This window comes from Theobroma cacao, chromosome 5, assembly GCF_053813885.1.
Source record: "Theobroma cacao isolate CCN51 chromosome 5, ASM5381388v1, whole genome shotgun sequence".
In the NCBI taxonomy this organism is placed as follows: domain Eukaryota; kingdom Viridiplantae; phylum Streptophyta; class Magnoliopsida; order Malvales; family Malvaceae; genus Theobroma; species Theobroma cacao.
In genome coordinates this window covers 36,767,608-36,794,600 of record NC_142643.1, presented here as the reverse complement: position 1 = coordinate 36,794,600, position 26,993 = coordinate 36,767,608, and the positions used below count along the sequence as shown (strand labels likewise).

The 26,993-nt window shown below is 34.7% G+C and overlaps 2 protein-coding genes across 12 annotated transcripts; one reads left to right on the top strand and one right to left on the bottom strand.

Annotated features, from left to right (window-relative positions):
• The first annotated feature begins 2,396 nt into the window (after positions 1–2,396).
• LOC18599113 (lumazine-binding family protein) lies at positions 2,397–5,358 on the top strand. 4 transcript variants are annotated; one of them, XR_016026505.1, is made up of 3 exons: positions 2,397–3,745; positions 3,841–3,932; positions 4,034–4,201. XR_016026505.1 is itself a non-coding variant. In XM_088806905.1 (2 exons), exon 1 carries the CDS (start codon positions 2,887–2,889, stop codon positions 3,724–3,726), a length of 840 nt encoding a protein of 279 aa, XP_088663031.1. In that variant the 5' UTR covers positions 2,397–2,886; the 3' UTR covers positions 3,727–3,745; positions 3,841–4,201. The 4 variants fall into 4 exon arrangements, 3 of the variants coding, with proteins under 3 accessions (XP_088663031.1, XP_088663032.1, XP_007029001.3); XM_088806905.1 differs by having other exon boundaries at positions 3,841–4,201; XM_088806906.1 differs by lacking the exon at positions 3,841–3,932 and having other exon boundaries at positions 2,398–3,745.
• Positions 5,359–19,471: 14,113 nt separating this feature from the next.
• On the bottom strand, positions 19,472–26,448 carry NUDX23 (nudix hydrolase homolog 23). Of its 8 annotated transcripts, none has more exons than XR_016026547.1 (9): positions 25,877–26,448; positions 24,160–24,291; positions 23,203–23,279; positions 22,865–23,000; positions 22,629–22,769; positions 22,453–22,511; positions 22,029–22,132; positions 21,524–21,592; positions 19,472–19,607 (listed from the first exon to the last, which is right to left on the bottom strand). XR_016026547.1 is itself a non-coding variant. In XM_018122382.2 (8 exons), the coding sequence occupies exons 1-7, from the start codon at positions 26,150–26,152 to the stop codon at positions 22,072–22,074; spliced, it is 882 nt and encodes a 293-aa protein (XP_017977871.2). In that variant the 5' UTR covers positions 26,153–26,448; the 3' UTR covers positions 21,183–21,654; positions 22,023–22,071. The 8 variants fall into 8 exon arrangements, 4 of the variants coding, with proteins under 4 accessions (XP_017977871.2, XP_088663094.1, XP_088663093.1 ...); XR_016026546.1 differs by having other exon boundaries at positions 19,484–19,607; positions 21,524–21,654; positions 25,877–26,439; XR_001928264.2 differs by lacking the exon at positions 19,472–19,607 and adding an exon at positions 21,763–21,829 and having other exon boundaries at positions 21,183–21,654; positions 22,023–22,132.
• Between the last annotated feature and the right edge of the window lie 545 nt (positions 26,449–26,993).

Here is a 26,993-nt window from a genome sequence, read left to right as displayed (position 1 = left end):
TTTTAAAAAACTTTTAAATTAAAATATCAAGTTCTAATAGTAAAGCCGTTTTTCTTAATTAATTAAGAGGATACATTGAACATAGTGTAATTATATTACCTAAAAAAATACATTGTTAAAGTTGAATGTATAAAGGGTTTGGGGCAGTGCATTCAAATTTCTAGCTCAATGCCTACGTTGAAATCGCGTAGGTTTGGTGGCAGATCTACATTTTGAAGTAGTACGAGCTCCCGTCTCTCACAAAATTTTAAATTTTTATAATATATTTTTATTTTTTTAAAATTTTATCTTTATAAATATTGAATTTTTAATATAATTATTTTATAAATATTAATTTTATTTTCCAAATACGAAATCTTGATTCCGTTATTGAAAGGAACCCCATCCGTACTAATGAGAAAGCTATCATAGAAGCGGGACCGAGCAGTACATTGCATTGGGAGAACTCTAATCAGAATGTTGAGAACGAGGGTAATCTACAGCTAGCAGCCACACTTGATCCCTCTAAACTTTAAATGGTGAAGTGTTCGAATAAAGATTTAAAGTCTAGAGCTTCATTACAAAACGACACTTCGAATCTATCCATTGAAAGGATGAGGGTGTGTTAATTCATGGTAAGTGGGATAAACCCCCAGACAGAAAGAATTCGGTCAAAGTGTTCCTTGAAGAAAAAGGCGAAGGGAAAATCTTCAGCTTCTAGTGATCGACATAGACAAATTATTACTTTATTTGGTGAAGAAATTTCATGCCCTATGAGCTTTGTGGTAAAACCAAGAACGACAGTAGATAATAATGTAGTGGATGTTGTGTCAAATGACGCATCAATGTTGGTTGATGATAGTCGAGCTAGCCAGTAAGCTATTTTTTATATTTGTGTTTAATGTTTGTTTGCATATTTGTGTGGAACTGCCAGAGGGCAAATGATTAGAGGTCCACCCAGGTGATGCAAGATTTAGTAAAGCATCATGCAGTCAATGTTCTTATTTTACTAGAGCCATGCATCAATGAGGCTTCAACGGACAAAATAACTGATAAAATGGGGCTTGATAGATCACATCAAATGGAGGCAGCAGGCTTTTCGGGAGGAATTTGGGTTTTGTGGAAGAACGAGGTGTAAACTTCTATCATTAAAAACCATGTGTATTCATATGTCAGTGGAAATTTTGCCGAATGTCTCTTGGTGTTTCTTGGTTGTTTATGATCATCGAATATCGAGTCTCAGACGTTAGTTATGGGAGGAATTGACGACTTCCGCATATATCATCGATGGTCCTTAGTTACTAGCAGGAGATTTCAATGCTTTTTTATTCTCTCATGAAAAAGTTAAAGGGATATTCGAGAGGTAGTCAACCTTGTGTTTTTTTTCAACATTTTATGAATGATGTGGGTTTCCTTGATGTTGATTTTCAGGGTCCAAAGTTCATTTGGAGACAAGGTTTAGTCGCTGAAAGATTAGACAGTCATCTATAACCTGTAATGGTGTTTGTTGTTTCTGCAAGCGTCTACTCAATACTTGCCAAGGTTCTGCTTTGATCATAGACCATTACTAATTTGTTGAAAGGATAGAGTTTTAAATCATGGGGATGGCTTCTTTCGATTTCAAGTAGCTTGGTTAACTCATGGGGATTGTAAATCTTTTGTAAGTAACTCATGGGATGGTTCGAATGGAATTCAATTGACTATGTGGAACTTTGCAATTAAAGACCAGGAATGGAATAAATCGATATTTGGTAACATCTTCTTCAAGAAAAAATGAATTTTTGCAAGGCTTTTGGGGGGGGGGTGTGGGGTTTGAATGATCTCTTGAATCTAAACATTCCAAATTCCTTAGAGATTTGGAATTTGAGCTATAATTGGAATATGAGACGATATCGAGGCAAGAGGAGATTTTGTGGATGTAGAAAGCTAAATCAGACTGGTTAAAGTTTGGTGATTGCAATACAAATTATTTTCATATTCGGGCATTGAATAGGAGAGGTATCTGTGATGATCAAGAGGCATTAAAGACTCAAGCAGTCGGTTTTTTAAAAAATTTATACTCTAAGGAAGGTAACGTTTTCCCATTATTTCCCATACAGAGGGCATTTCCTCAATTGGATAATATTTCTCTCGGAAGTTTAGTTAGACTAGTTGATGATCATGAAGTGCAAGATGCTCTTTTTGAGATGACGCCCCTTAAAGCACCTGGTAAAGATGGCTTTCCTACTTTCTTTTTCCAATCTTAGTGGAGTATTGTAGGCAAAGATCTCATAAGATTTGTGAGAGAGGTATTTGAAGGAGCTTTATATGAGTCAGTTGATAACAGAGACTCACGCCAGTTTTATCTCAAGAAGACGAATTATTGATAATATTATAATCACACAAGAAGTCGTTCACTTATTTAGAAAAAAGTAGGGAAGGACTTGATGGATGATGATAAAGATAGATCTGGAGAAGGCATATGATAGACTGAGATGGGAATTCGTACATGACACACTACCATATGCTAATGTTCTTGAACAAATTATTGGTTTGATAGTTGTAGTTAGAGGAGCTGTAGTTCGTAGATATTGTGGAATGGTTTTCTTTGAGAATTTTTTCCCTTCAAGGGGTGTCCGACAAGGCGATCCTTTATCACTGTATATTTTTATTATTTTTATTAGCAACTCAATTCATTTTTATTCACAAGAAAAAAAAATCAATTCATTTTTCATGGGATATTTTAATGCAAATAGGCAATCGGGGGTTTCTCCCGTAGACTGAAATCAATCTGTGAAAACAGCTACTCCGACAGCGGGTTAAGGTTTTGACCACTTTGGAATCCGGACAAAGTGAGCCCGCTTTTACTTTTCTTTTCTTGTTTCTTGACCAACGAACAGAGCAGAGAAGCAACAAGAGGCAAAAAATATGGCGCTTTCCACATCTATGAATTCCTTCTCCACAATCCCCAAAGCCTCTCCTAGAAACCCAATAATCTTCAACCTCCTCAGAACTCCATCATTGAAACCCCACCTCAAACTCAACCCCATTTCAAAACCCTCTTCTCTTTCTCTTTTCTATCAACCATCCAATTTAAGACCCAAAACTCAATGTTTCCAAAGCACCACGATCCGCTCCCTCTTCACCGGCATCGTCGAAGAAATGGGTGAAATCAAGCAACTGGGTATGGCCGATCATGGCGGATTCGATCTCAAAATACGCGCCAAAACCATAGTAGAAGATGTCAAGCTTGGTGACAGCATTGCCGTTAACGGAACTTGCCTAACAGTAACGGATTTCGATACTCGTTTGGGAGAATTCATGGTTGGGTTGGCCCCTGAAACCCTGAGGAAAACTTCATTGAGTGAATTGGAACCCGGGTCATTGGTGAATTTGGAGCGAGCTATACAGCCCACGGGCCGGATGGGGGGCCATTTCGTGCAGGGACATGTGGACGGGACGGGGGAGATAGTGGGGAAGGAGGTGGAGGGGGACTCCTTGTGGATTAAGGTTAAGGTTGATAAGAGTTTGTTGAAATATGTGGTGCCCAAAGGGTTCATAGCTGTGGATGGAACTAGTTTGACTGTGGTGGATGTGTTTGAAGAGGAACTTTGTTTCAATTTTATGTTAGTAGCTTATACTCAACAGAAAGTGGTGATTCCTTTAAAGGAAGTTGGGCAAAAGGTGAATTTGGAGGTGGATATTCTTGGCAAGTATGTAGAGAGGCTTCTCAGCAGTGGTTTTGTTGATTCCATTAAAGGTTCATGAAATGCAGAAAGCGACAAAGGTTTGGTTTTTCTGGGTTTAATGTATCCTTAGTTTTTGTTTTTATTTTGTTGAGTCTGAGGTAATTTGATGTTCAGTAGTTTCTACTATATTTAGGATTCGAAAGGAGCAGATTGAGTAATGATTCGTATGTTGTAGCAGAATCGATTGTGTCAGTGCAGCGATATAGCTGTATTTGGAATGATTAGGTGAAGGACATCAGTGCCATAGCCCGTGAATCTGTTTTTGTTAGCTCTTGTGGACGGTGTCTATTGTTAAATGCCTGATTTCTGCATGTTTTATTGGATAGGCTTGACTGACTGATGGTGACTGGGGACAAAGAAGTGGGATAGTTGTTCTAAAGCTTTTGGGATGATAACCTTGTTAATCGTGAAAGTTGCCTATATCAGTTAGACAGACAGACAGGCATTTTGTATCAGTTGCTATTCTTCCAATATATTTTCCATTGCAGCTGAAATTTCAGTGGTTCTGCTTGTCTTTTTTCGCCAGTTGTGTTATATGTGTGTGGACACCTAAGTGATGGAGCTGGGCTCTGTTAATAATGAGTCAGTTGGAGGCAGTCTCATTTGGCTTTACTTTGGTAGGGAGGAAGGAATTTTTTTTTTTGTTAATCTAATGGTTAGGTTTCATGCCACATTTACTATTTTGTAACTCAGCCCTTAGATCAAAAGTTTTCTTTCCTCTTCATCCTCTCTACCAAACTGAACCATAAAGTTTATTGAATGTCCAATAATGCTTTCATGTCACAAATGGACTATATACTGCGATGATGTGCAGATTTGAGAAAAAAAAGAGCAAGAATTTCAATTTTAATCATCTGTTCATAACAACATTAAGTGTCTGCAGTTGCCTTCAGTATAGTCATCTAATTTTTCTAGCTTCCATTTTGTATTTTGAGGTTTGAGTTAGTTGACAGTTGGTGCATCACCTCCGGGAATAAACTGCCTAACTGAAACGAACTTCATGTTGCAATTTCTTCTTTTGATCTTTGATTAAAACAGGATGCAGTATGTCAATCTTGTAAAATCTCATGAGATCGAAACAGCAAGGCTAACAGGCTTTTGTCTGAAACTCCAGAAAAGGTGTTGCTTGTCAGATGTTTGCTTTTCTACTCTAATTAACCCTAACACATCAAAAGAGTAGTTTCTTCTTAAGTTGTTTTTACCCTCAGACGTTTGCCATGAGTTCTTGTTTGTGTTTTTGTATATGTGGAGATTCCTTTTTTAAGCTACCCTCTCAACCCAGATCTTGACTCCCCTGTTTTCTTTTCAGGTGCTTCCCGGCTCCCCCAACACCGGAAAGACATCGAAGGGGCCAAAGTCTGAAGTGTGTAATAAAATTTTTTAAGATCCAGAGGCAAGAAGTTTCAAATATTTCATTTCAACAAAGGGTGCCTGGGGATGACCTAAATAACTAAAGCTTCTTCATTCAAGATCTTGAATTAAGTCTATTTCTTTGATCAACATTCAAGTAAAGTTGCATTGATCTTGCCACATGTTTCCTTTACTTTTTCTTGGATGAACAAAAATGGAATAGTGTTTTATTTTATGAAGGTGAAATGCATCAATATATATGAAGGTGTTGAAATAAATTAAAATGTGCTTATTTTTTATCTTATTTATGAGAATCTATAGTGATTGAGGTACATTAGATGTTGTTTCTGATTTCTGTGACTTTCCCTCAATAATTTGGTTGGAAAAACTTCTGAAGATAGAATAATAGTGAAAGGGTAGATCAGCCATCCAAGTTATGCGCAGACTCTGGGTTTATCCTGTGTTTCAGCCGATTGATATGGGCTTGAACTTGAACTAAATGGTCAGGCTCCTTGAGCTCAGCCTGACTTGCACCAAAGGTAATATTATTTTTGTTTGAAAATAAAAGGTAATATTATTATATATTACTGAATGGTATTTTCTCCATTACAAATTCAACGTTCATTTTGCAAATGGTATAAAGTTCTTAATGTTGAGTATTTTCTTTTTATTTTACAAATTTTATTTTGAAGTGACATAAAAATTAGTGAGTTTAACTAAAAACTAGTATTTCAATAATAGTAATTTTAAAAAAGTGAATATTTTTTGAAATATTTTAAAATAAGAAGATGGATATTCAATTTGAAATAGAATGTATTTTTACTTATATTTAATTTTAAAAATAGATTTAAAACATTGATATCAAAATATTTAATATTAAAATATTATGGTAATGAATAGAGTAGGATTGAGTTAGGGCTTAGGTTTAGAAAAGTTGGTCTGATTGGTTCTGCTTGAAGCAACTGACGAACATCTCTAATTGAGGGCATTAAAGCACATTAAATTAGTGTGCCTTAATAGATATTGGATCGAGTTAAGATAATAGTTGAGTGAATTAATCAAGGCCAAAATAATAGTTAGTACTGTTCTTTGAACAAGCATGCGGGGTACTAATATCTTCTAGCACATTATTACATTCCGGAATCTTAATTTTATTTTGTAAACCGGATATTATATTTTTAATATAACATAAGTTAAGTTTAGAATTTTATTAAGAAAGATTTAATTAAGTCTTTTATTTAGCAAACAGTCAGATTCTCGGATTTACATATTGTAACATTTGTTACAACACTTTCAAATTCTAAATAAATTTTCATAATTTATCATTTATAAAGTGAGAAAATGAATATCTTAAAAAAGAGATATCTCTTGATCTTTCTCGATAAAGTAAGATTTAAGGTAGGGAAACATGTCATGAAATTTATGGAGACTCTTGGAGTTGTTGGATTGGATAATGACCTGAAGTTGAAGGAATTCTCCAAGTCTCTCATTGAGAAGGCTTATACATGGTATGTTAATCTCAATCCTGGTTCTGTTCAATCTCGGAATCAGATGTGTAGGATGTTTGGGGAAAAGTTTGGTTACTCTCATTGATCTTGAAAGAGAGTTTCAAAAGTCTAGGGAGGATCTAATGGAGTACATCCAACGTTTTAGAAAGGATGTTGGACATACAAGAATCTCATGATGAGAAATAGCTGATAAAAATATGCATTCAGGGGATGTTTGATGAATACAGGTTACACTTGGAAAATCTACCTTTTCAACCTTTGCTATATTGGTAGAAGCTGAACGAAAGACCAATAATATAGTTCTTAGACAGAAAAGACTCACTCGTTTTGGTAAAAGGAATACCCAATGGTGAATGATATATAAGGAGAAGATAAAGAAAGAAAAGGTCCAATCCGAATAAATTTACACCCTGGAAAAAGTGTCCCAAGGATAAGGCTAGATGAGGAGAATGACTTTTCTCCACCATTCTCAGTACCTTTAAATAGAGTGAGAGCTCTCCTCCAAGAATGGGTCAGGGATGGATAGATAAACTTACCTTACACTCCACGACCACCAATAACAAAGGAGAAGGCGAATCTAAGATACTGTGATTATCATCGAATAGTTGGTCATCCACTTTCTGAACATAGAAACCTTCAGAGAATGTTCCATTGAAGAGTGCAAGCAGAAGAGGTATTGATTGGAAATAACAAAGTCCAGAATAACCCTCTTCCTATTCATAAATCCTAGGGGCAAGTAAGTGCAATAATTCATGATCACCATGATGACCCTTCTTCTTCTAACACCCAGCTCAATGATACCAGTGAAGTTACTATGGTTACTTCTTCGATTGCTAATTCACTTATGAATACACCTAGTTTCAAGCATTTCTTTGACCAGCTTGGGTTTTCAAAAGAAACAAGGAAAGAAACAGCTATATCACTAGTTCAAACAGTTGGAGAACAGTATGAGAAGTGTAAACTAGTAAGACGGATTATGGGAAAGATAGTTGGTGCGTATCGAAATGTTATTATGTTTACAGAGGCAAACTTGTGTACACCTTATCTTTATCATAATAAACCTTTCTATGTGAAAAGTGATGGGTTTGGCTATAGATTGCATGCTCAAAATACGCAGCAAAAAGAAAATTAAAAACTTTATAACTAAACAACAAAACATGCCTCCACCCATGGATCATCTTGGTGATATTTAACACATAAAAACACAAAATAAATTATTGTTTAAAAAGTTATCTTGCCATGTAATTTCGTAATCACGATGGCACTTTTCGAAGCAATCCCGCGAACACCACAAGGAGCAAAAACCCTAGCCAATCAAGTGTTTGGCCTCCAATGGTAGTACACACGATTGCACTTGAACCTTTAACAAAGGAAGGAGTTTTTAACTATACTTTGTGCTAGCAAAGAGGACAACAATTGTCATTTTCTTGTTTTTCACAATCTTAGCCGAACTTTTCTCGAAAATTGCTTCATAAGCAATTTTCTCTTTCATACAAAGGGAGTGGTGGCAAAGAAAGAAAACGTTTTTCTTTTTCTGACAAAAACTACATTTTCTTCAATTGTGAAAAACTCTCATATGGAAAATAGTTAAAATATGACTTATATAGTTAGGTTAAAATAATTTCAATTTTGCAATTAAGCCCTCAATATTATAACACATTATAATATTGTGCCTATTACTTAATTAAACTCTTTTAATTAAGTCTTTGGAAATTAAAATCAAAATTAATTTCTATTATATTTTGCAATCAAGGCCTTATAGTTATAACTATTTATAATTATGCAAAAAATTTAATTAAACTATTTTAATTAAGTTTATAGAAGTTAATTACCTAGCATGTAATTTAAGTTTAACTTAAATCGTCACTCTCCCAATTTGATTCAAATGCAATCATTGTGTGTGACCCATTAAGTTCCTAACATGTTGGCAATGGAATTGATTAATAACTTAATTGATTAATATAAATTTCAATCAATTAGTTTATAATCAATTCCATAGACCAAGATTGAAATCTAGCAATGCATCATGGCCATCCAATTGTTGGGAGAGTCAAAGGGTTCTTTGACAACCTTTTAGTGTATAGTTTATCAATGTAATTCATTCCCTCATCATATATCCCAGAGATGATAAGAGCTTGGTACAATGTCTACTCTTATTGACGTCCATATTTGTTCCTGCAATTATAGCATTAGCTTTATAGAGAGTTTCGAAACCTTTTTCATAATCTCCATGTCGCCTTAGACAAGGACTTCAATAACGTAATGTTAACCAAGAACTGATAGGATATGTCCTCTAAAACACTTGAGGTAATGATTCCTATCTTGACCACTCATTTGCCTTCATATGCTTTATACTATACCCGAAAGCATCTTATTTTGGCATCCTTGGTTAGGCACCCATAAGGATGAAATCAATGCATAACATTCCACACATAAGACAACATGGTGTCTCAAGTCTAGGGAGTATTTACACAACTGATACATGAAAAGTGTTGCAAAGACACTATAGTGTATTACCAAATGCACTTCTCATGGCGAGTCATGTTCAGTGAACTTGCTCTCCTAGGCAAGCACCTATATTATAGTTTCAAGTATCTCTATACTTCAATCTATGAGATCGATTGCTTACTTCCAAAGTAAGAAACATAGAATATACCAGTCTCTAAGCATCATTGATGTCCAGTCTCAATGATACATTGACCATGAATATTTTGAGATTATGCTTTGATGTATAGGAATCTCATAACTGCAACCCATTACAGTTTCCTTGCAAGGCATATTAATCTCATGGACTTCATCCAATTAGACTTATAACTCATTACAATTAATGTTTTATTAATGAAGAAAAATCTCTAATCATTCAACATGAATGATACTATTGCATGATTGGAATCAAGCCTCAACCAATCCCAATTGGCTGCAGGGCTCATCCAAACAGAAAGTACTATCAATGGATATCCTATTAGGAGAACATTCATTGATAATGGCTCCTCTATGAATCTCATACCTCTATCCACTTTGAAAGCTGTAAACATAGATTTGAAGAGTTTACGTCGTCCTACGGCTATCACTTCCTTTGATAACAAAGAGATTATGACTTTGGGGTAAGTGACAGTGAACTTCAAGATGGGGTCGATTCAAGATCAAACATGTTTTCATGTTATTGATGCAAATATGGCTTATCATGCTCTAATTGGAAGAAAATTTTGCACATGCACAATATCGTTCCTTCCTCACGCCATCAATGTATAAAAGGACATTGAAAGGGGAAGGAGATTTTCATTCTAGTCATTAAAGCTCCATTTGAACGGCATGAGGTGAGTTATACAGAGGCTTCTTTCTTTGAAGATCTAACAGAAGATGGAGAAACAACTATTGCTAGACATGTCAATGTTCCACTTCAGTGATGGGAAGAGTATGTTGGGAATAGGGCAAAGAGTAGTGGCAAGAAGAAAAAGCAAGGTGGAAAAAGAAGAAAGGGAAACACTTCCACATATAGAGAAGTAAATGAAGAAAAGACATATAATGGTGTAACTTCTTATGCACGTGAAGATGGAAAAATTATGTATTGCTTATGATGGGACGTGGGGTCTGGGGAAACATCTTCTCTTGATCCCAAACTTTGGAAGCCACCGGATACATCACCATCATGTTTTCAAGTGGAACTAGAAAAGAAAAAAGTACAGGAAGCATTACCCACGAAGGAACAACTCCCAAATCAACCCAAGCCTCAAGGTGATGAGTTGGAAAAAATAAATTTGGTGGACGAAGGAAAGACAGCTAAGCCACTCTTCATAAACAAGAGTATTTTTGGTGAGCAAAGGGTTGTGCTAATTGAGTTGTTAAGAAAATTCTAAGATGTGTTTGCTTGGATTTATGAGCAGATGCTTGGACTGGATGAAAATCTCATTACTCACGAGTTACACATTTCTCCACAAAGTAAACCAGTGAAGCAACATGCTTGTGTATTCCATCATTAGATAAAGAGCTAGGTAAATGAGGAGACTAATAAACTCCTCAAGGTTGAATTCATCAAACCCATACATTATCTTACTTGGCTAGCGAATGTAGTTCTTATGAAAAAGAAGAATGGAACAATTCGAGTGTGTGTAGATTTCAGAGATTTGAATAAGGTAGGCCCAAAAGATGATTTTCCTCTTCCTAATATTGATACTTTAGTGGATGCTACAGCTGGTCATGAGATGTTTTCCTTCATGGATGTGTTTAGTGGATACAATCAAATAAAGATGGCACAAGAAGATGTAGAGAAAACAGCTTTCAAAACTCTATTTGGTAATTTCTACTACATTGTAATGCCATTTGGATTAAAGAATATGGGTGCAACCTATCAACGTGCCATGATAGTTTCTTTCATGACATGATGCATGATTGTATGGAAGATTATATGGATGATATAGTGGTGAAATCCAAGAAGGCTTCTGATCATTTTGAAGACTTGAAGAGAATATTTGAACGATGTAGAAAGTATATTTTCTGCATGAATCCTTTAAAATGTGCATTTGGAGTAACAGTTGGGAAATTCTTGGGTTTTGTGGTTCACAAAAAAGGTATAGATGTTGATCCTGCAAAAATAAAGGCTATTCAATCCATGTCATCTCCGGTGAATCAAAAACAACTCAAAAGCTTGTTGGGAAAAGTCTCTTATATTAGGAGATTCATTCTAGCTTTAGGAGAAATCATTATGCCTTTCCAAGTCTTGCTTAAGAAAGGTGTTCCATTCACATGGGGTGAACCACAACAACAAGCATTTAAGAAGATTAAGAAGATTCTTACTTCTCTTACAACGATGATCATGCCTATCAAAGAAGAGTCAATGATGTTGTATTTTACTTCTACTCCATATTTAATTGGTGCCTTACTTGTATATGAAATGGATGGAAAAGAAAAACCTATGTACTACCTTAGTAGATGCTTACACGAAAATGAGTTAAACTATCCACCTATGGCAAAGTACTGTCTTGCTTTAATGTACGTAACTCAAAAGTTCGACATTATTTTTTGGCACACAAGCTCATAATCGTGATAAGTCAAATCCCATCAAGTTTTAACTTTCTAAGCCGACTTTATCTAGAAGAATAGCAAAGTGGCTTCTTTATTGGGAGAATTTGATATATCAGTTGTTCAGCCAAAAGCTATCAAGTCTCAAGCACTTTCAGATTTGTTAGCGTGTTTTCCATCTCAGTTTGAAGAAGTTATTCCTGATGCCATTCCAGCTAAATTTCATGAAAAAGTATGTGTAGTGAATATAGAATAAAGGGAGTGGAGTTTATACTTTAATGGTTCTTCAAACAATTTTAGAGGAGGTGTCCAAAATAGTTTTTATTCCACCTGGTAGAAAAGATAATTCCTTGATACAAAGTTCTGAATTAACTGTCTCTCATTTGAGTAGAAGTCACATCTCTTTAGAGGAAAAAGGTCTTTGTGTCTTAGAAGCATCAAGTAAAGATGGGAAATCCTTGATTTCAGGTTTAGAATTAAACTCCTTAAAGTTAGGTAAAGAACCTATTTCTTTGGCTTTCAAGCTAGATTTCCCGTGCACAAACAATCAAGCTGAGTATGAAGCACTAGTTTTGGGGTTGTATGCAATTACAACAATTGAAGTAAACAATCTTTGCACTCATCAAGATTCTAATCTTATTGTAAAGCAAACTAATGGTGAGTTTTCCTTGAAAGAGCTTATGCTTGCTTTTTATAGAACTCTTATTCAGTCTTTATTAGAGAAATTTCAAGCGATGAATGTGAGCATACTCTAAGTACAACGAACCATTATATAGATGCATTTGCTACATTGGCTTCTAAAATCCATATTCCAGAGAAAGAAAAAAGTATTCCTGTAGCTGTACTCAAGAGGACTATCGCATGTTCATCGAATGAGCTATTACAACGTCCAATTTATGAAGACGAGGATTCGTGAAAACCTATCATAGAATAGCTGTTTAATCCAAGTTCTACTGTTATTCCGCACTTGAAGCTCTACATTTTGATTCATGGTACACTTTACCACAAAGAAAGTAATGGAGTTCTAGCAAGATGTGTTTATGAGGAAGAGGCAAAAGAAATATTGAGAATAGCCCATGAACAATGGAGTGGGAAGGAAAGACCACCTTTACATCGCTTACTCCAAAGAGCAGGATATTGTTGGCCATCTATGTCCAAAAATGTTTTATAGCTTTAAAAGGCTTGCACTAGATGTTTTGAACCACCAGATGTACAATAGTGCAATTTTATGGGAAATGCTGGAGATTAGCGTAGGCCTTATATTGATTTTCTCCAAAATGGAATATTACTAGTTAACTTTCAAGATGCAAGACAACTCAAAAGAAGAGCTCAACGTTTTTTCCTTACAGGAAATGACTTGTTCAGACTCTCATTTACTGGAACACCATTGAAGTGTGTTTCCCTAGCTGATGTCAATCCATTGTTGGAAGATGTGCATGCAAGTAGTAACAGAGAACATGAAGGTGAAAGGAAGCTTTATCAAAAGCATTTAGTTTTTGGGTATTATTGGCCTACTATGGAAGCAGATGCAGTGAATTATGCAAGGAAGTGTCATACATGTCAGATTTATGGGAATGCTATACATGCTCCGACTGTAAAACTTCATAGAGTCATTACTCCATGGCCATTCCATACTTGGGCGTTTAATTTGATTGGACCTATCAATCTTCCTTCTAAAGGATATACTTGAATATTAGTAGCAACAGAGTGCTTTACTAAATGGGTGGAAGCTATTTCTTTAAAGAATACAACTGGTCCGGGTGTGGTAAATTTCATCAAGGAAAACTTCATTTGCAAGTTTGGCATACCTAGATGTATTCTTTCAAATAATGGTACTCCATACATTAATGCTAGTGTAAGGGAATTACTTGCCCTTTAGGATGTGGATCATGTGAAGTTTACTCCGTACTACCCGAAAGGAAATGGTCAAGCTGAAGTTACTAACAAGACTTTATTAAAAGTACTTAGTAGAATAGTGCATAAAGAACCAAAGATGTGGCATTATGCACTTCCAGTAGCATTATGGGCATATAGGACTTCTAAGCGTGGACCTACGAAGGCAACTCCTTTTTCACTAGTATATGGAACAAAGGCAATATTACTTGTGAAAATTCAAGTTTCGTCTACAAGATTAGCCTTAGACGCTGAACTTGATAATGATAATCTCCTGATGTTAGAATTGGAAGCGCTAGAGGAAAGAAAAAACAGAGCAAAAAAGAATTTATCACTCTATTAAAGGAGGTTGAGTAGAGCCTATGACAAACTAGTGAAGAGGAAGAATTTTGAAGAAGGTGATTTGGTACTACGCGCAGCTAAGCATATTAGAAAAAGAACCCCACCTTCTAAATTCAGCCCAAAATGAGAAAGACCATATATTGTTCATGAGGTGAATGAAAGTGGATATTGTAGATTGATAAATTCAAAGAACAACGCCATCACTGCTCCAATCAATTTTCAATATATAAAGAAGTATCATGTATGAGATTCTAACTCCACTTTTTGTTGTGTGCAAAATTCATGATTTACTTCTTCGTAATGAAAAGCATTCTGGTCGTAGCTTCACCGTTTTTATATTGGTTGTGTTTTACTATTTATACTTTAGTCGCTAGCTTCATTACTTATATCTTGGCTACAATTATATTATATTATTGGTCGAAAGCTATATTGCTCAATCTTTGATCATAATTTATCATTAACGTTTTAACCACTAGCTTTATCGCTCATAATTTGGCTATAATGATATTATGTTATTGGCCGCAAGCTTCATCGTTCATCTTTGGCCTTAGATTAGTACTCATAAATTGGCCACAACTCTTATACTTGCTTATTTAAAGGGATGAAATAATCACCTTCACGTCAAGTTAAAGTTAATCTCCTTGATGAAAAGTTGAGAATTACCCTTGGCCGCATACAATAATATGAAATGTGAATAAGTACGCAACAAGCGTATAGCATTATTATTATTATTGCAAAAGAAAAAGAAATATGATATATCAATAGTGAAGTACTAACTCAAATGAGCTTTCAAAAAGAGTAAAGGAAAAGCAAAAGACAAGCCAATTACATACTCCATAGAGAAGAGTTATTATTGGCAAATACACCTAATTGTTCTCGTACTTTAGCTTCACGTTTTTTCAGTGAAGCTATCTTCGCTGCAATGTCTTCTAACTCATTTTCAAAGGAATACTTTGTTGAGAAAAACCTTGGCTTTAGATCTACAATCACTGAGGCACTCAAGCTTGAATCCAAAGTTACAAGCATCATCGAAATCCCGTAACATTTGTTGCAATTCCTCTAGTGAAGTATTCATTAATTGAGCATGGGAAATGGCTAAAGCTTTACCCAACACTTCCATCATTAAGCAAATGACGTCCACGTTCTTTACAAAAGAGGTACTCCAAAACTCTCCCTCTATATTGAACACATGCTCCAAGTATGCCACATATTCCAATGAAACTTTAAAACCATGAAAGTCAACTTTCTTACCACTTTGTTCAATATGTGCTACTTGAGTGCCAGAAACACTACTGGCATCTTTGTGTTCTAGCACTGGGGAAGAAGAAGCACGAGGATTAATTGAAATAGCTCTAGCATCATCAGTAGCAACTCCAACATCATGAATAACCTCAACATTTAGAGTAGCCTCAGGGACAACTTGAACAGCAGAAATAGCCTCAATGTCAGGAACAACCTCATCTCGAATAACTTGGAAGTAAGAATAATCTTAACTTCAAAAAAAAAAAAATGGAACAACATCAATCGGAGTAACATAGTGATATGTTTATACTTGGTTCAAAGTATAGCTCTGAACATGATTTGGAAATAGAACATCCAAGTCAATGATATCATCGAAAAGGGTTCGTTCACCCTCAACTTCAGCTTTATCAACATCAACTGATTCATCATCAGATTCATCACTACGTTCAGAGTCACATGATTCCTCCTCAGTCTCTAATTCAGAAGTTTCTTCCTTTTCAACTGAATTAAGTTTACTGTTGTAGTTGATTCTCCTTAAAAAAAACAATAACAAATAAAATGAGGAAATAAAAAAATGTAGAAAAAAAACAAAAGACAAACTTACTTTTTGATAAGTGTGTTTATCTTTTGTTTGTCGAATAAGAGCATAAGGTGCAGCATCTTCTTCTTCAATTATATTTTTCTTTCTTTTAAGAGAAATCAAGCCTAAGGATACATTACTATTACTTACATGAGTGTAGAGATGAGCTTTGGGATTAGTTAATGGCATAGTAAAAGATCTCCATTCTCCAAGACACTCTCTCCAATAAGCAAACCATCTAGAAGTATGGATACCAACTCTATCAAAAGTTGAGATAGTACAACTCTAAGTTTATCTAAACGGAGTAGAAGTCCTACCATGAGAAATGAAGAAACACAAGAAGAAAAGCTGATAGACGAAGAAAAGTCAAGTGGAGCTGGTTGGTCAAATCCAAATTGACGTGCCACTCTATAAGGAGAATACACCTCGACAGAATAAAAGTCTCTATCTCCACTAGAACTAGAACTCTCAATCATATAAGGCAATTGGGAACTATGAACCTATACACAAAAGTTAATACCTTGTGAACTCATTCTTTCAGATTATAGAGGGTAAAGGTCATAATAAATTGCAGGATCACCAAATCCATTTATAAGCTACACATAAGGTTTGGGATTGAATTCTTTTGTAACATCCATCACTTCAAGAACATTACCCCTTAGTAATCGATCATGCCATGCCCAAGCTCTATAGTTGTTCTGGATAAAGGGTTATTCACAGAAAAAGATGCAAAAGGATATACATTAGGCATAGGAGCACAAGTACCAAACCTTTCCCATAGGCACATCTGAATGAAGGAAGCATCCACATAAGTCAAAACTTTGTAACGCCCAGCTGACTCGACAGTTTTGAGTTGGTACAAGTCAACGTCTTATATAGTGATCCTAAATATAGTAGAGTAAGAGGAAAACGTATTCCCTTAACAATTTTTATTGCTAAAGGAACAACTGCTAAAGAGATACCATCATCTAGACACTTTGGAAGTGTGTGTCGTGCCAACCAAAAGATTATTAAAGCCACTAGCTCATGCTTATGGTCTGGGTACTCAAGAGAACCAATTTCAATTCCTTTAGCATTGAACTTTTTGTAAAAAAACCTATCCAATTGTAGAATCGTGCAACCTTCAAAGTTTTACTCAAACTCTTAAGTAAATCAAAGAAAAAGTCTCGAATACATACCTCTTCTTCAGAAAGCGTAATAGAGTGAAAATCATGTTTTCCTATACAACGAAGTTCCAAGAGAACATATACATCTTCTAGAGTGAAGGTAAATTCCCCCCATACCGTAATCATAGTATGAGAAAAAGTGCTCCACCTTGCAAAAATAGCACACTATACATCCATCATTTTTCTCTACGAATATTGAGCTTAGAAGTGACACATGTAGCATCAAGTATCCCAGCAGAAGAGAGAAGTTTAACATAAGTAGGATTCTTTAACACCTTATTTACCCTCTCATCCGAACGATGAATATATTGAGAATTAGAGCCTAGCTTAGTAGTAGAAAAAGGAAACTCACCACGCTCAAACCTGAACTTCAGAATAGATAATCCTAGAATACCACTTCTTTTATGATGAGGTGCTTCTAAGTATAGGCGATTCCAATAATATCCAACAAGCTCAGAGGGATGTTCGTCAACCTGTCTGGTATGAACTTCGTCCCAAAAATAATCTTCTCCTCTTTCTCTAATAATCTCATATTCCTAGTTTTCAGGGACAAGGGGAACTTCACCACTCTTTCCTACTCTAATTTTCTTGAGAGCAACTAATTCGGAATCATTATTCTTTCTTTTATGTGCAATGATCTTTTATTTGTTGTAGTCCTTCCAAGCTCACCATAATGCATCTTCAAAGGGAAACGTGTTCTAGGCATAGAGAAAGATGGAAGAAGATAGAAAAAGAAGCCTACGAACATAATCATGAAAAAAAAGATAAGTATACATTTGTAATAAGTTTTATTATTTATGTATTTGTCAATTTAAAATAAGTAATAATAATAATAATAAAAACAATAACAAAATAACAAAATTTATCAAAATAATAGATTTTTTATTAATATTATAATAATAATAATAATAATAATAATAAATAAAATTAAAAAAAATATATACAATATTTAAAAATATATATAATAATTAAAAATAATTAAAGGAGCTTGTGGCATGTGCCGCGAGCCCCCCACCTAATAGAGCTCACGGCACATGCCGCCAGCTCTACTTCAAAGAGCTCGCGACAAGTTCAATTGGACAAGCCGCGAGCTCTCAAGTAAAAAATGCCGCTAGCACTAAAACAAAAGACACTACAAAAATCAAAGTCAAGTTATATATATATATATATATATATATATATATATATATAAAAGGAGGAGAGACACGCAGCTCGTGCTGCTAATAAATAAAAGAAGAAACCAAAAAGATGACATGTGCTAGCTTTTATGTACTTGTTTATTAGTTGTTTCTTTATTCTACCGTTTCTCTCTCCATCAAAAGTTGACATGCCGTAGCTTTTATTTGCTTCTTTCATTTTAGCCTTTACTTGTTTCTTTTATTCTAATATTTCTCTTTTTTATTAAACGCTATACATCAAGATAAAGTAGTAAACTTTACTTAAAAAAATAAATTTAAAACAAAAAGCTTGTGACTCCAAGTCGTTATTTTCAAAAGCAAATAGAAACATCAAAACAAGCTTCAAGATAAAAAATTAATTAAAAAAAAACCCAATCGTGGGTACTTTTGCTTTTAGGTTTTAGTTATAAACTATAATTTATGAGTAATAAAGAATTAAAACAAATCCCCGTATCCAGCGGGATTTTTTTCTTTCTTTTGCTTATCAAGTTGGTTCTCCTTCGAAACATAAATATTTTTACTTTGTGATTTTTTTTTAAAATTAAATAATTTATTTATTTGTTTGAATATATATATATATATATATATATATACATAAAAAAAAGAAGTATCATTTCATGCATAAAATTTTTTTTCCTTCCTCATATTCCAATTTAAAAAAAAATTCATACACGGGGCAACAAGTAAAAAAAATTAAACAAAAAATTACAAGAAGAAGAAAAACTTACTTACTTGAAAAGATTTTTAAAAGAACCAATTTTGTTCTGAATTTTGTTTTGCTTTACTTTGAATTTGAATGAAAAAAATTGTTTATAGTAGTTTCATATTTATGAAGCACACAGAATTAAATTTTTTATGAAAAAGATTAACTTTCCTTTTACCATTTGTATCTTGAAAATCTTATTTTATATGAAAAAATATTATTATATAATCAATCAAATATTATAAAAAATATTGACATTACACCTTACACAAGACAGTAACATGTTACTACCTAAAGCATTACTGGCCAAGGTGTTACTATCTTAGGCGATACTGCCCAATGCATTACTACTCAAAGTGATACAGTACAATACATTATAGTACAAAATAAAACTTTTACATTCTAAATTAATACATAAGAATTATTTTTAACAATTAATTCTTATACAGAGAGCAAAATGTAGATAGTCAATTTTGATTAATACTTATTCTCTATAAAATTATTTTATCGCGTAACATTATATAGAAAATAATGAAAACAACCATTACAAATGAAGCACTATTTCACACAGAACAACTAGAATAAGCAGAGCATTACTCTATGTAGAACCTTTAATACAAGTAGAATAACTACTTTGCACAGAATAACCATTTCACACAGATGACAGTGAAAGTAATCCGGAATAGGTGGCAGGGTTCATAGGTTACTTTCATATTGAGATGCTCTGGAGAGTTTGACTTGGTGGCTCAGATATGGAGATAGTTAAAAGACATCTCTCTTGACCTTTTCTTGAAGTAAAAGTATTTCTTACTTTTATCTTGTTCTTTTATACCTATTCACATACAATTTCTTCTCTTGTACTTGTTCATGTACAGCTTCTTCTTTTATTCCTATTCACGTACAACTTCTTCTCGTATACCTGTTCACATACAGTTTTTCTTTATTAGCTCCTACTCGAGAACAAGTATTATTAAATATAATTACTTCAACAGTCACATAATAAATTTTTAACCATTACTCGACATTAACTCTCAGTAACAGTTACCTAACATTAACACTCTCCTTAATAATATTATTTATTACGTGTATTAAAACATTTTCTTGTAACTGTTACTTTTGACACCATATATAGAACCTTCACAATTCAAAAGGGGGATTTTTTTTTTTACCTTCAGAACTACTTAACTCTCACTCAAAGCTTCTCTCTCTAACCTATTTTCACTTAGAGCACCTATTCTCTTCTTATTCTCTTCCACCTACCACGACACTCAATATTACAAAAACTGCTCTAATCTTTCCCTTCGCCACTTCCAATACATCCCTTACTTGTTTGCAATGCTTCCTTTTGTTATCACAAGAACCTCCTTTACAACAATCCCCAATGAGCTTCTACTCATTTTCTAGTGGTTATCGTCTACAAGGAACATCATCTACAACTCTCCTTTGCCTATTTCCCAACAAATCTTTATAGAAACTGGAAAAGCAGCCCATAATCTGCTCTTCGTCCTCAATCCATACCCCATCACCATTCTTTACTCGAAAAATTTCAAATTCAATTATTTCAATCTGAACTGATTAATACTCATCCTGACATACCTTCTCTAATGGAATTGTCCTGAGCTGAGGCCCAACTTTCAGTCTCAAGGATCGCATGACGCCATTTTCACTTCTTCCACACAAGGTTTTTGAAAACATGCCCCAATCTTCGGCAGGCGAAGCAAAAATCCAACTTCTCAAGTTCCAGATTAGCACAAATACGCTCCTTCCTCTTTCCGTCGGTCCAGTAATGGCTTCCCTACATCCAAACTCACTCTAACCATTAAGAAGCCTGCACTAACACTTGTAAACCCTCCAAGATCCTCCACCTCCATCCCTTACCCTATCTTCTGGCCAGTTGTTACAGTATTTTGCCTCGTTAACAAGTCTAATGGAGCATTGAGGATCTGAATCCAGATGGGTATTCCTGCGACACAAATTTCACTTACCATACATTCTGGTAGCCATTCTTTGCGAATCATACAACAGCCCCACTGTAGACCACGGCCCCTTATCTAAAGCTCTCCTCATTTGCTTCTCAAACGCGAAATAAATAGTTTAAATATTGATAACAGGAGCGTATGCCTAGTTAGGCCAAATCCATAATCTCCTTCAAAGAAATAGTTTAAATATTGATCAAGGAAAATTCAAATCCTACATTTTGAGCAAAGATATCATACATCAACGATGCTCGTGTGCAAATTAAAATAAAAATTTAATTACAGATACAAAGCATTTCCCATTTACTATCAACACAACATATAGCCTTTTCCATTTTTTTTTTACTTCAATAAAAATATCTAGCCATAGTCAGAAGTATATCCGAACAGAAAAACAGGCAGGGAAAGAATCATCTTGGTTGCCATTCAACTCATATTTTTCATAAAAGCAACTAAACAAGTTAATTTGTAGCATCCCAGACAATAAACAATTGAACAGTAGAAATTACAAATCTCTCTTGTCCAACCAATCAATTGAGTATTTTATACACAAAGTAAGTATAGTTAGATCGAAGTTCTCTTTCCCGAGCCTCCAAAAACTGTAAAAGGAACAAACTAAAGGCAGTTGCTTCTCAGGTCAACCGAAGCATTTGAAATCACCTTTACAATAAACCAAGCTTTTAAGAGTCTCAAAATCTCTCCTACCATTCCTCTTTACAATACAACTACAAAAGTTTGTAGGGACAAGAAAATGGAATATTTGCAACATACATCATTAATCTAGTAAATTCCTTGATCAAGAAGCATGTTTGCAGAAACAAGTCTATATACAGATTTTGTTAGCAAAATAATCCATTACCAATTTCAGTAGATACACTTGCTTCCTCCAAGTTCTTTTCACTTCATAAACATGGGTGGTTGACTCATCCTTAACACCATAAAGTCATGTGTGAGACTCTGACAATATGCATTCTGCTCAAAAATCAGATCCTAGAAAGCAGAACAAGAGAAAACAAATAGCTCAAAATGTAATTATTGTTCAAAAAAAAAGAATCAATTCAATAAAATTTTAGACGAGAGAAACTGGATATTAATTACCATATAGAAATTTTAGCAGATTAGAAACAAAAAGACATGAATGCCAGCATTGATTATCAACAAAATTCTAGCAGAAGAAAAAAGAAACTACATGTAAGGCATCTCATCAACCCTTCCAGATATCATTTTGTCATGTAAATATAGTGATTTATAACTTGAAAACCTCAAATACCAATGGAGGTTACAGCACCAGACAAGCAAATTCCTCTCAGGAAAGAAACATTAAAAGAATTATCACTTCCAACTATTTAGTATGTTACCCTTACAGGCATTCACTGGACAAGATGTGGTAAAGGAATCAACTGTATCTCATGCCTGCCAATGATAGTCAAGAGTAAAGGCACGAATATCAGACGGCCCTGTCCCAAGCCTGCCAGCAAATATCAGAAACAAAACACAATAATGGTAAGCTTTCATAAAATTAATAATAAAACAAAAGGAAAATCATTGTCAATGAGAAGTGAGCAAAATGGTAAAATTCTCTATCTCTTTGATAGGTCACATCACAATAGGATTTACTGCAAAAGTAGAAAGGAATCTCAAGATTCACACAGCCAGTCCAAACAGTTAGGCAAGAAAAAATGAAACTGTAAAACTTAAAATTGCACTTTTACTCTTCACCAAACATCAGGAAACAGGTTTTCTCCCAATTTTGCTGTTTATGTACCCAAAAAAATAAAAAACATATACCTTTTGTTAATGGTACCATAGTGAAACTTTATTTTTCCAGATTTAACATCTTCAATGTACTGCACCAACAGAAATACAATACAATTAATTAAGATTTAAGATAAATGATTGATGAGAATTGTAAAATAAATTTTAAAAAGATTTATTTTCATCAAACAAAGAAATAAGGCTCTTACCAAATTCAACGTAACAAAAATTGAAGAAAATGCCAAAGAATCAAAAGGTATATTGTCCAATTCAAAGAGACAGCACTCGGATGATTCTGGTCCTGGTGAAAAGTGGGGCTTCTTCAGCTTTGCTAAGAAGATTATGTAAGTCTGCTCCAAAAAGAGACAGGAATATCGATACAGAAACATCTTCAGTAAATGCAGAGGAAATAAAAGTAGAAGTAATAAAGGATGCTTCTACTAACTTGGCCAATAAGAGGAATGTCAAGTTGTGCAAAAGGGGACACCACTTCCGCTTCAGCCCCTGCTTCTTCCCAAGTTTCCCTGACTGCCCCTTCTGCAGCTGACTCCCCAATTTCCAGGTAACCAGCAGGAAGAGTCCTACATTAAGGCCACCCGGTCAACTCAAATTTCTATATTAGCCATCAGAAATGGTAGAAATTAGCTACTTGACAAGAAAGGAAAGAGCTAGTACCCTATATTCAATGCACAATTAATCTCTCCAAATAAATAACAGAAAATTAAGAGGAAAAACAATATGTGAATCCTTTCCTAAACCAAATTCCATTCAGTAAATACATACCAAAGACCATAAGAAGGTTCAATGTTTCGCTTGCAAAGTAGGATTTTTTTCTCATGCTCAATGAGGCAACCGACAACCTAAAAGTATCAATTGAAAATAAGAATTAAGTATTCAAAGTAGTACACATTAAGAAAGGGGAACAGGGATTCAGAAGACATGCTGTAGCACATTTATGCAAATCATTATTTCTCCAGTAACCATCCAAAATCACAAGGAATACCACCCCCACCCCCAATGCAAGTGGGCTGCTTAAGGAAGAAGGCCAATACCACACTCTGACTAGCATGAGTTAGAGTTCATGTCAGACAATAACATTCGGTAAAATGGTAAAGGCAAAAGGATCTCAACCAGCTAATTACCACTTTCTCCAGGATACAGAAAAATAAGACCAACCCATGCCATGAAAAGCACCCACATTTACACATTAGCATTTGAAATAACCAACAGCTGCGACCAATTAAATAAACGGATAAAAGGAGAAAGATTGGAATTAGGACACCCAGTATTGTGTGTATCCTAATTCCTAATAAATAAATAAAACTCACAACAAAAGTAACCATTAAAGATGATCGAAATAGAATAATTACATTTCACTTCGAAGTTGTAGATTAAGGTAGGCCTTCCCATGATCCATTACATTACTTTCAAAAATCTTGGTAGAAAATAAGGAAACAATCATGAGATCATACACTGAGGAATAGAACATCCTTTGTTCTAAAAAATAATAATAATAATAAAAAAAAAAGTAAACCCGTCCTATATAAAACCAAGGGGGACTTCTCTTAAGAGATATAACAAAGCACAGCAAAGTCATTAGTTATTTGCGAGATACCCATACATCAACGTGAAGAAACTGGAAGAGGCAAAGGCTAAAACACTACAGCTATACTCAGGCAATAGCATGCCATTTAGCAAACAGCAGCCACATTCTAAATTTGCTGCAATAAATGAACATACCATTTTTGGATTTTGATAGGCAATTTTTCCACAAAGAGTGCAAATAGCTCTTATCTTCTCCTCTCCATCAGGTATTTCATGCTTTGCTGGGCCACCACACCACTGACAGAATTTGATCTTATGAACATTGCCCTGTAACATAATATAGATTACTCAATCACTGACATACAAATAGGCATTCTACTTAAAATGTTCTTAGTCTTGACCTCCAGGGATACATATGCCAGCATAGCAGGAGAAAATAACTATGAATAGTGTCTATACAGAATGTCAGAATCCATCTTTCAGTTATACTTCATCAAAGTGATTTAGTTTTGTAATTATCTTGTTTCTGAGAACGGCTAAGGGTTCCATCATCACTAAGAGTTTCATCAATAATAAACTTTGAAAGAGAAAATTAATGAATGAATACTCAACAATAGAGCACGTAAAATATGAATTCCAGTGCTACTCCTTCAAACCAAGTTAAAAATTATAAGAGCATAACAACCACCAAATAACAACACATGAGCATCCACAAAGGAGTACATCAAGGCATACTGTGTACTTTAAACTTCCTAGAAACCTCCTTTGCCTGATGCTTTATTGATTGCAATATTTCAGAAATCAAGCAAAAGAGCCATTTCTGACTAAGATAGAAATCGGACATCAAACATGACATGAGTTTTTTTTTTTTGCCCAGGAGGAGGAATATTGGGGGATCAGGAAAGGGGTTGCTTGGGTTTGAATCCAAGCCTACATGCCTCACTAATGATCCTAGTTGCCACCAGACCAAGTGTGGTTGGCAAACATTAAATGAGTTTGACATAACCGGAATGACAGGGAGCTACTAATATCTAATATAGAAAATAATTAACAACTACAAGAATAAGGGGGACATTTTATGAATTTTATCCACAGCATATTAGCATCAAAATGGTGAAAAAAAAATTAATTGCCATCAAGCAAATATTTCTAAACAAACAGATAAACTAAAAGATAGAAGATCCAAGCAAAAATTGATATTCTTTTCTACATAGGACAAAGTAAAGGAGCAAGAAAAATTGGTGGCGTAATTTTAATGTTTTTCTTTTCATCATACTGCAAAATGGTACAAAAGTCCAAGTTGAAATCATCCAGAAAATGGAGTTTGAAAAAACTGTCCTAACTCAATGAGGATATCCTTTTTTTGGTCAATATGAACCATATTTCATGAACCTGAAAATAACTGCCTAACGTGCAAGAGAACTCAAACCCAAGGGCTGAGACAAAAAACCAGCTAAATGGTATTTGGTTATCTATGAAGAAAACCAAAACTCTAGCGTACAACTGCACCAAGCTCTAAAATCACTGTAAAATCAAACTCAAACATGGTTACCTTATACAATGAATCATCCAATTGATAGCATAAGTATTAATGTAGGTTGATCTTATTATTATAATCTGCATTAACCAAAATTACATTTCCATAGACAATTAAATCCAAACCCACAATTCAATATTCCGAAAAGAGTTACTAGAACCAAGATAAAACCAAGTTCACCACATGAGCATTTGAACCCCGAACAAACACTTAATTTTTTTAGTCAAATTGTTAATAATAATCACATACAAAGCATATTACTACATAAAAGTAAATTACTTAATTAATTGCCCAATTACCCAAAAAAAGGTCAATTTTTTCTATTAGCGCATGTTAAATAGACCACAAAATCCAAATTCAGAAGAAAATACTCACAGCGGAATGAACTGCAACCGAAGAAGAACAAGAAGAAGAAGAATAAGAAGAAGAGGATGAAGGAGCATTTGAGTTGGACTCGGACTGAGTCGAGAACATTCGAATCAATTTAAAAGACAGAGTTTTTGGAGTCCAGAAGGGATGCAGAAACAAAGAAGTTGAGGTGTCGCTTCCTTTTGAAGAAATTAAAGAACACCCATTACCAGAATGAGGCTTCTTTAATCTTTGAGAGATAAACCCAGATGAACAACCAAGAATTTGAATAGCTTTTAGCATTACGAAGTTAAACAATGAGAAAGAGTGAAGAGCGGAGGAAGAAAGTTAAAAAAGAGAGGGAGGAAATTGAGATAAGTGAAATAAATAAATGGGTTATTTGGTTTCAGATGATGATACGTGATTCCATGAATCAGAACAATCCCTTGTGGTTGGTCGATGATGTAAATGAGTTCAACCCCGCGTCCACTCGGCCCTATTTGACTTGGGTGTTATATGCTTAGATGAGTAGGTTCGTGTACGAGCGCTTTCTGTGATGACTCAGGTGTCGAGTTCACAAGTTCGGGTTAAAATCCTTTTGACTTGTGAGGATAATTCGAATCGAGTCGGGTTGAATTTCCAGCGAATTAATCCAAGTTCGTCAATTGCTCATTTTCTGTCACATTTGTACTCTGAAGTAGATAGTAATCACCTTTTAGCTTTTAAAGAGGGTCAGTTTCTTCTTTATAATTTCAGATTGAGTTGGGTTGGGTTATGAGCAGGGTTAACAAGATTAGTCAGGATTTTAGTTTAATAGTTAAAAGGTGAGTTTCAAATCATAATATTCTCTCTTTATGCTAAAAGGGTACTCGAGGAATTACCACTATCATTTATAAACCTTTATAAACACAGTAACAAAGCAACTCAACTTTGACCATCACCATTTCTTGAACATAATTTCCTTCTTGCGATTTGAATCTGTTCCATTATACATGTTTTCCACCAAGCACAGATCAACCTTGGGCAGGCAAAGATCACTCATTTTCCTTATAATCCCATCCTCAGCAAACCTGAACTGGATCTATAACAATCTCTGCTGTAAGACTAGGAAAGGATGACAGCATTTTGAATATCGTAATTAGAC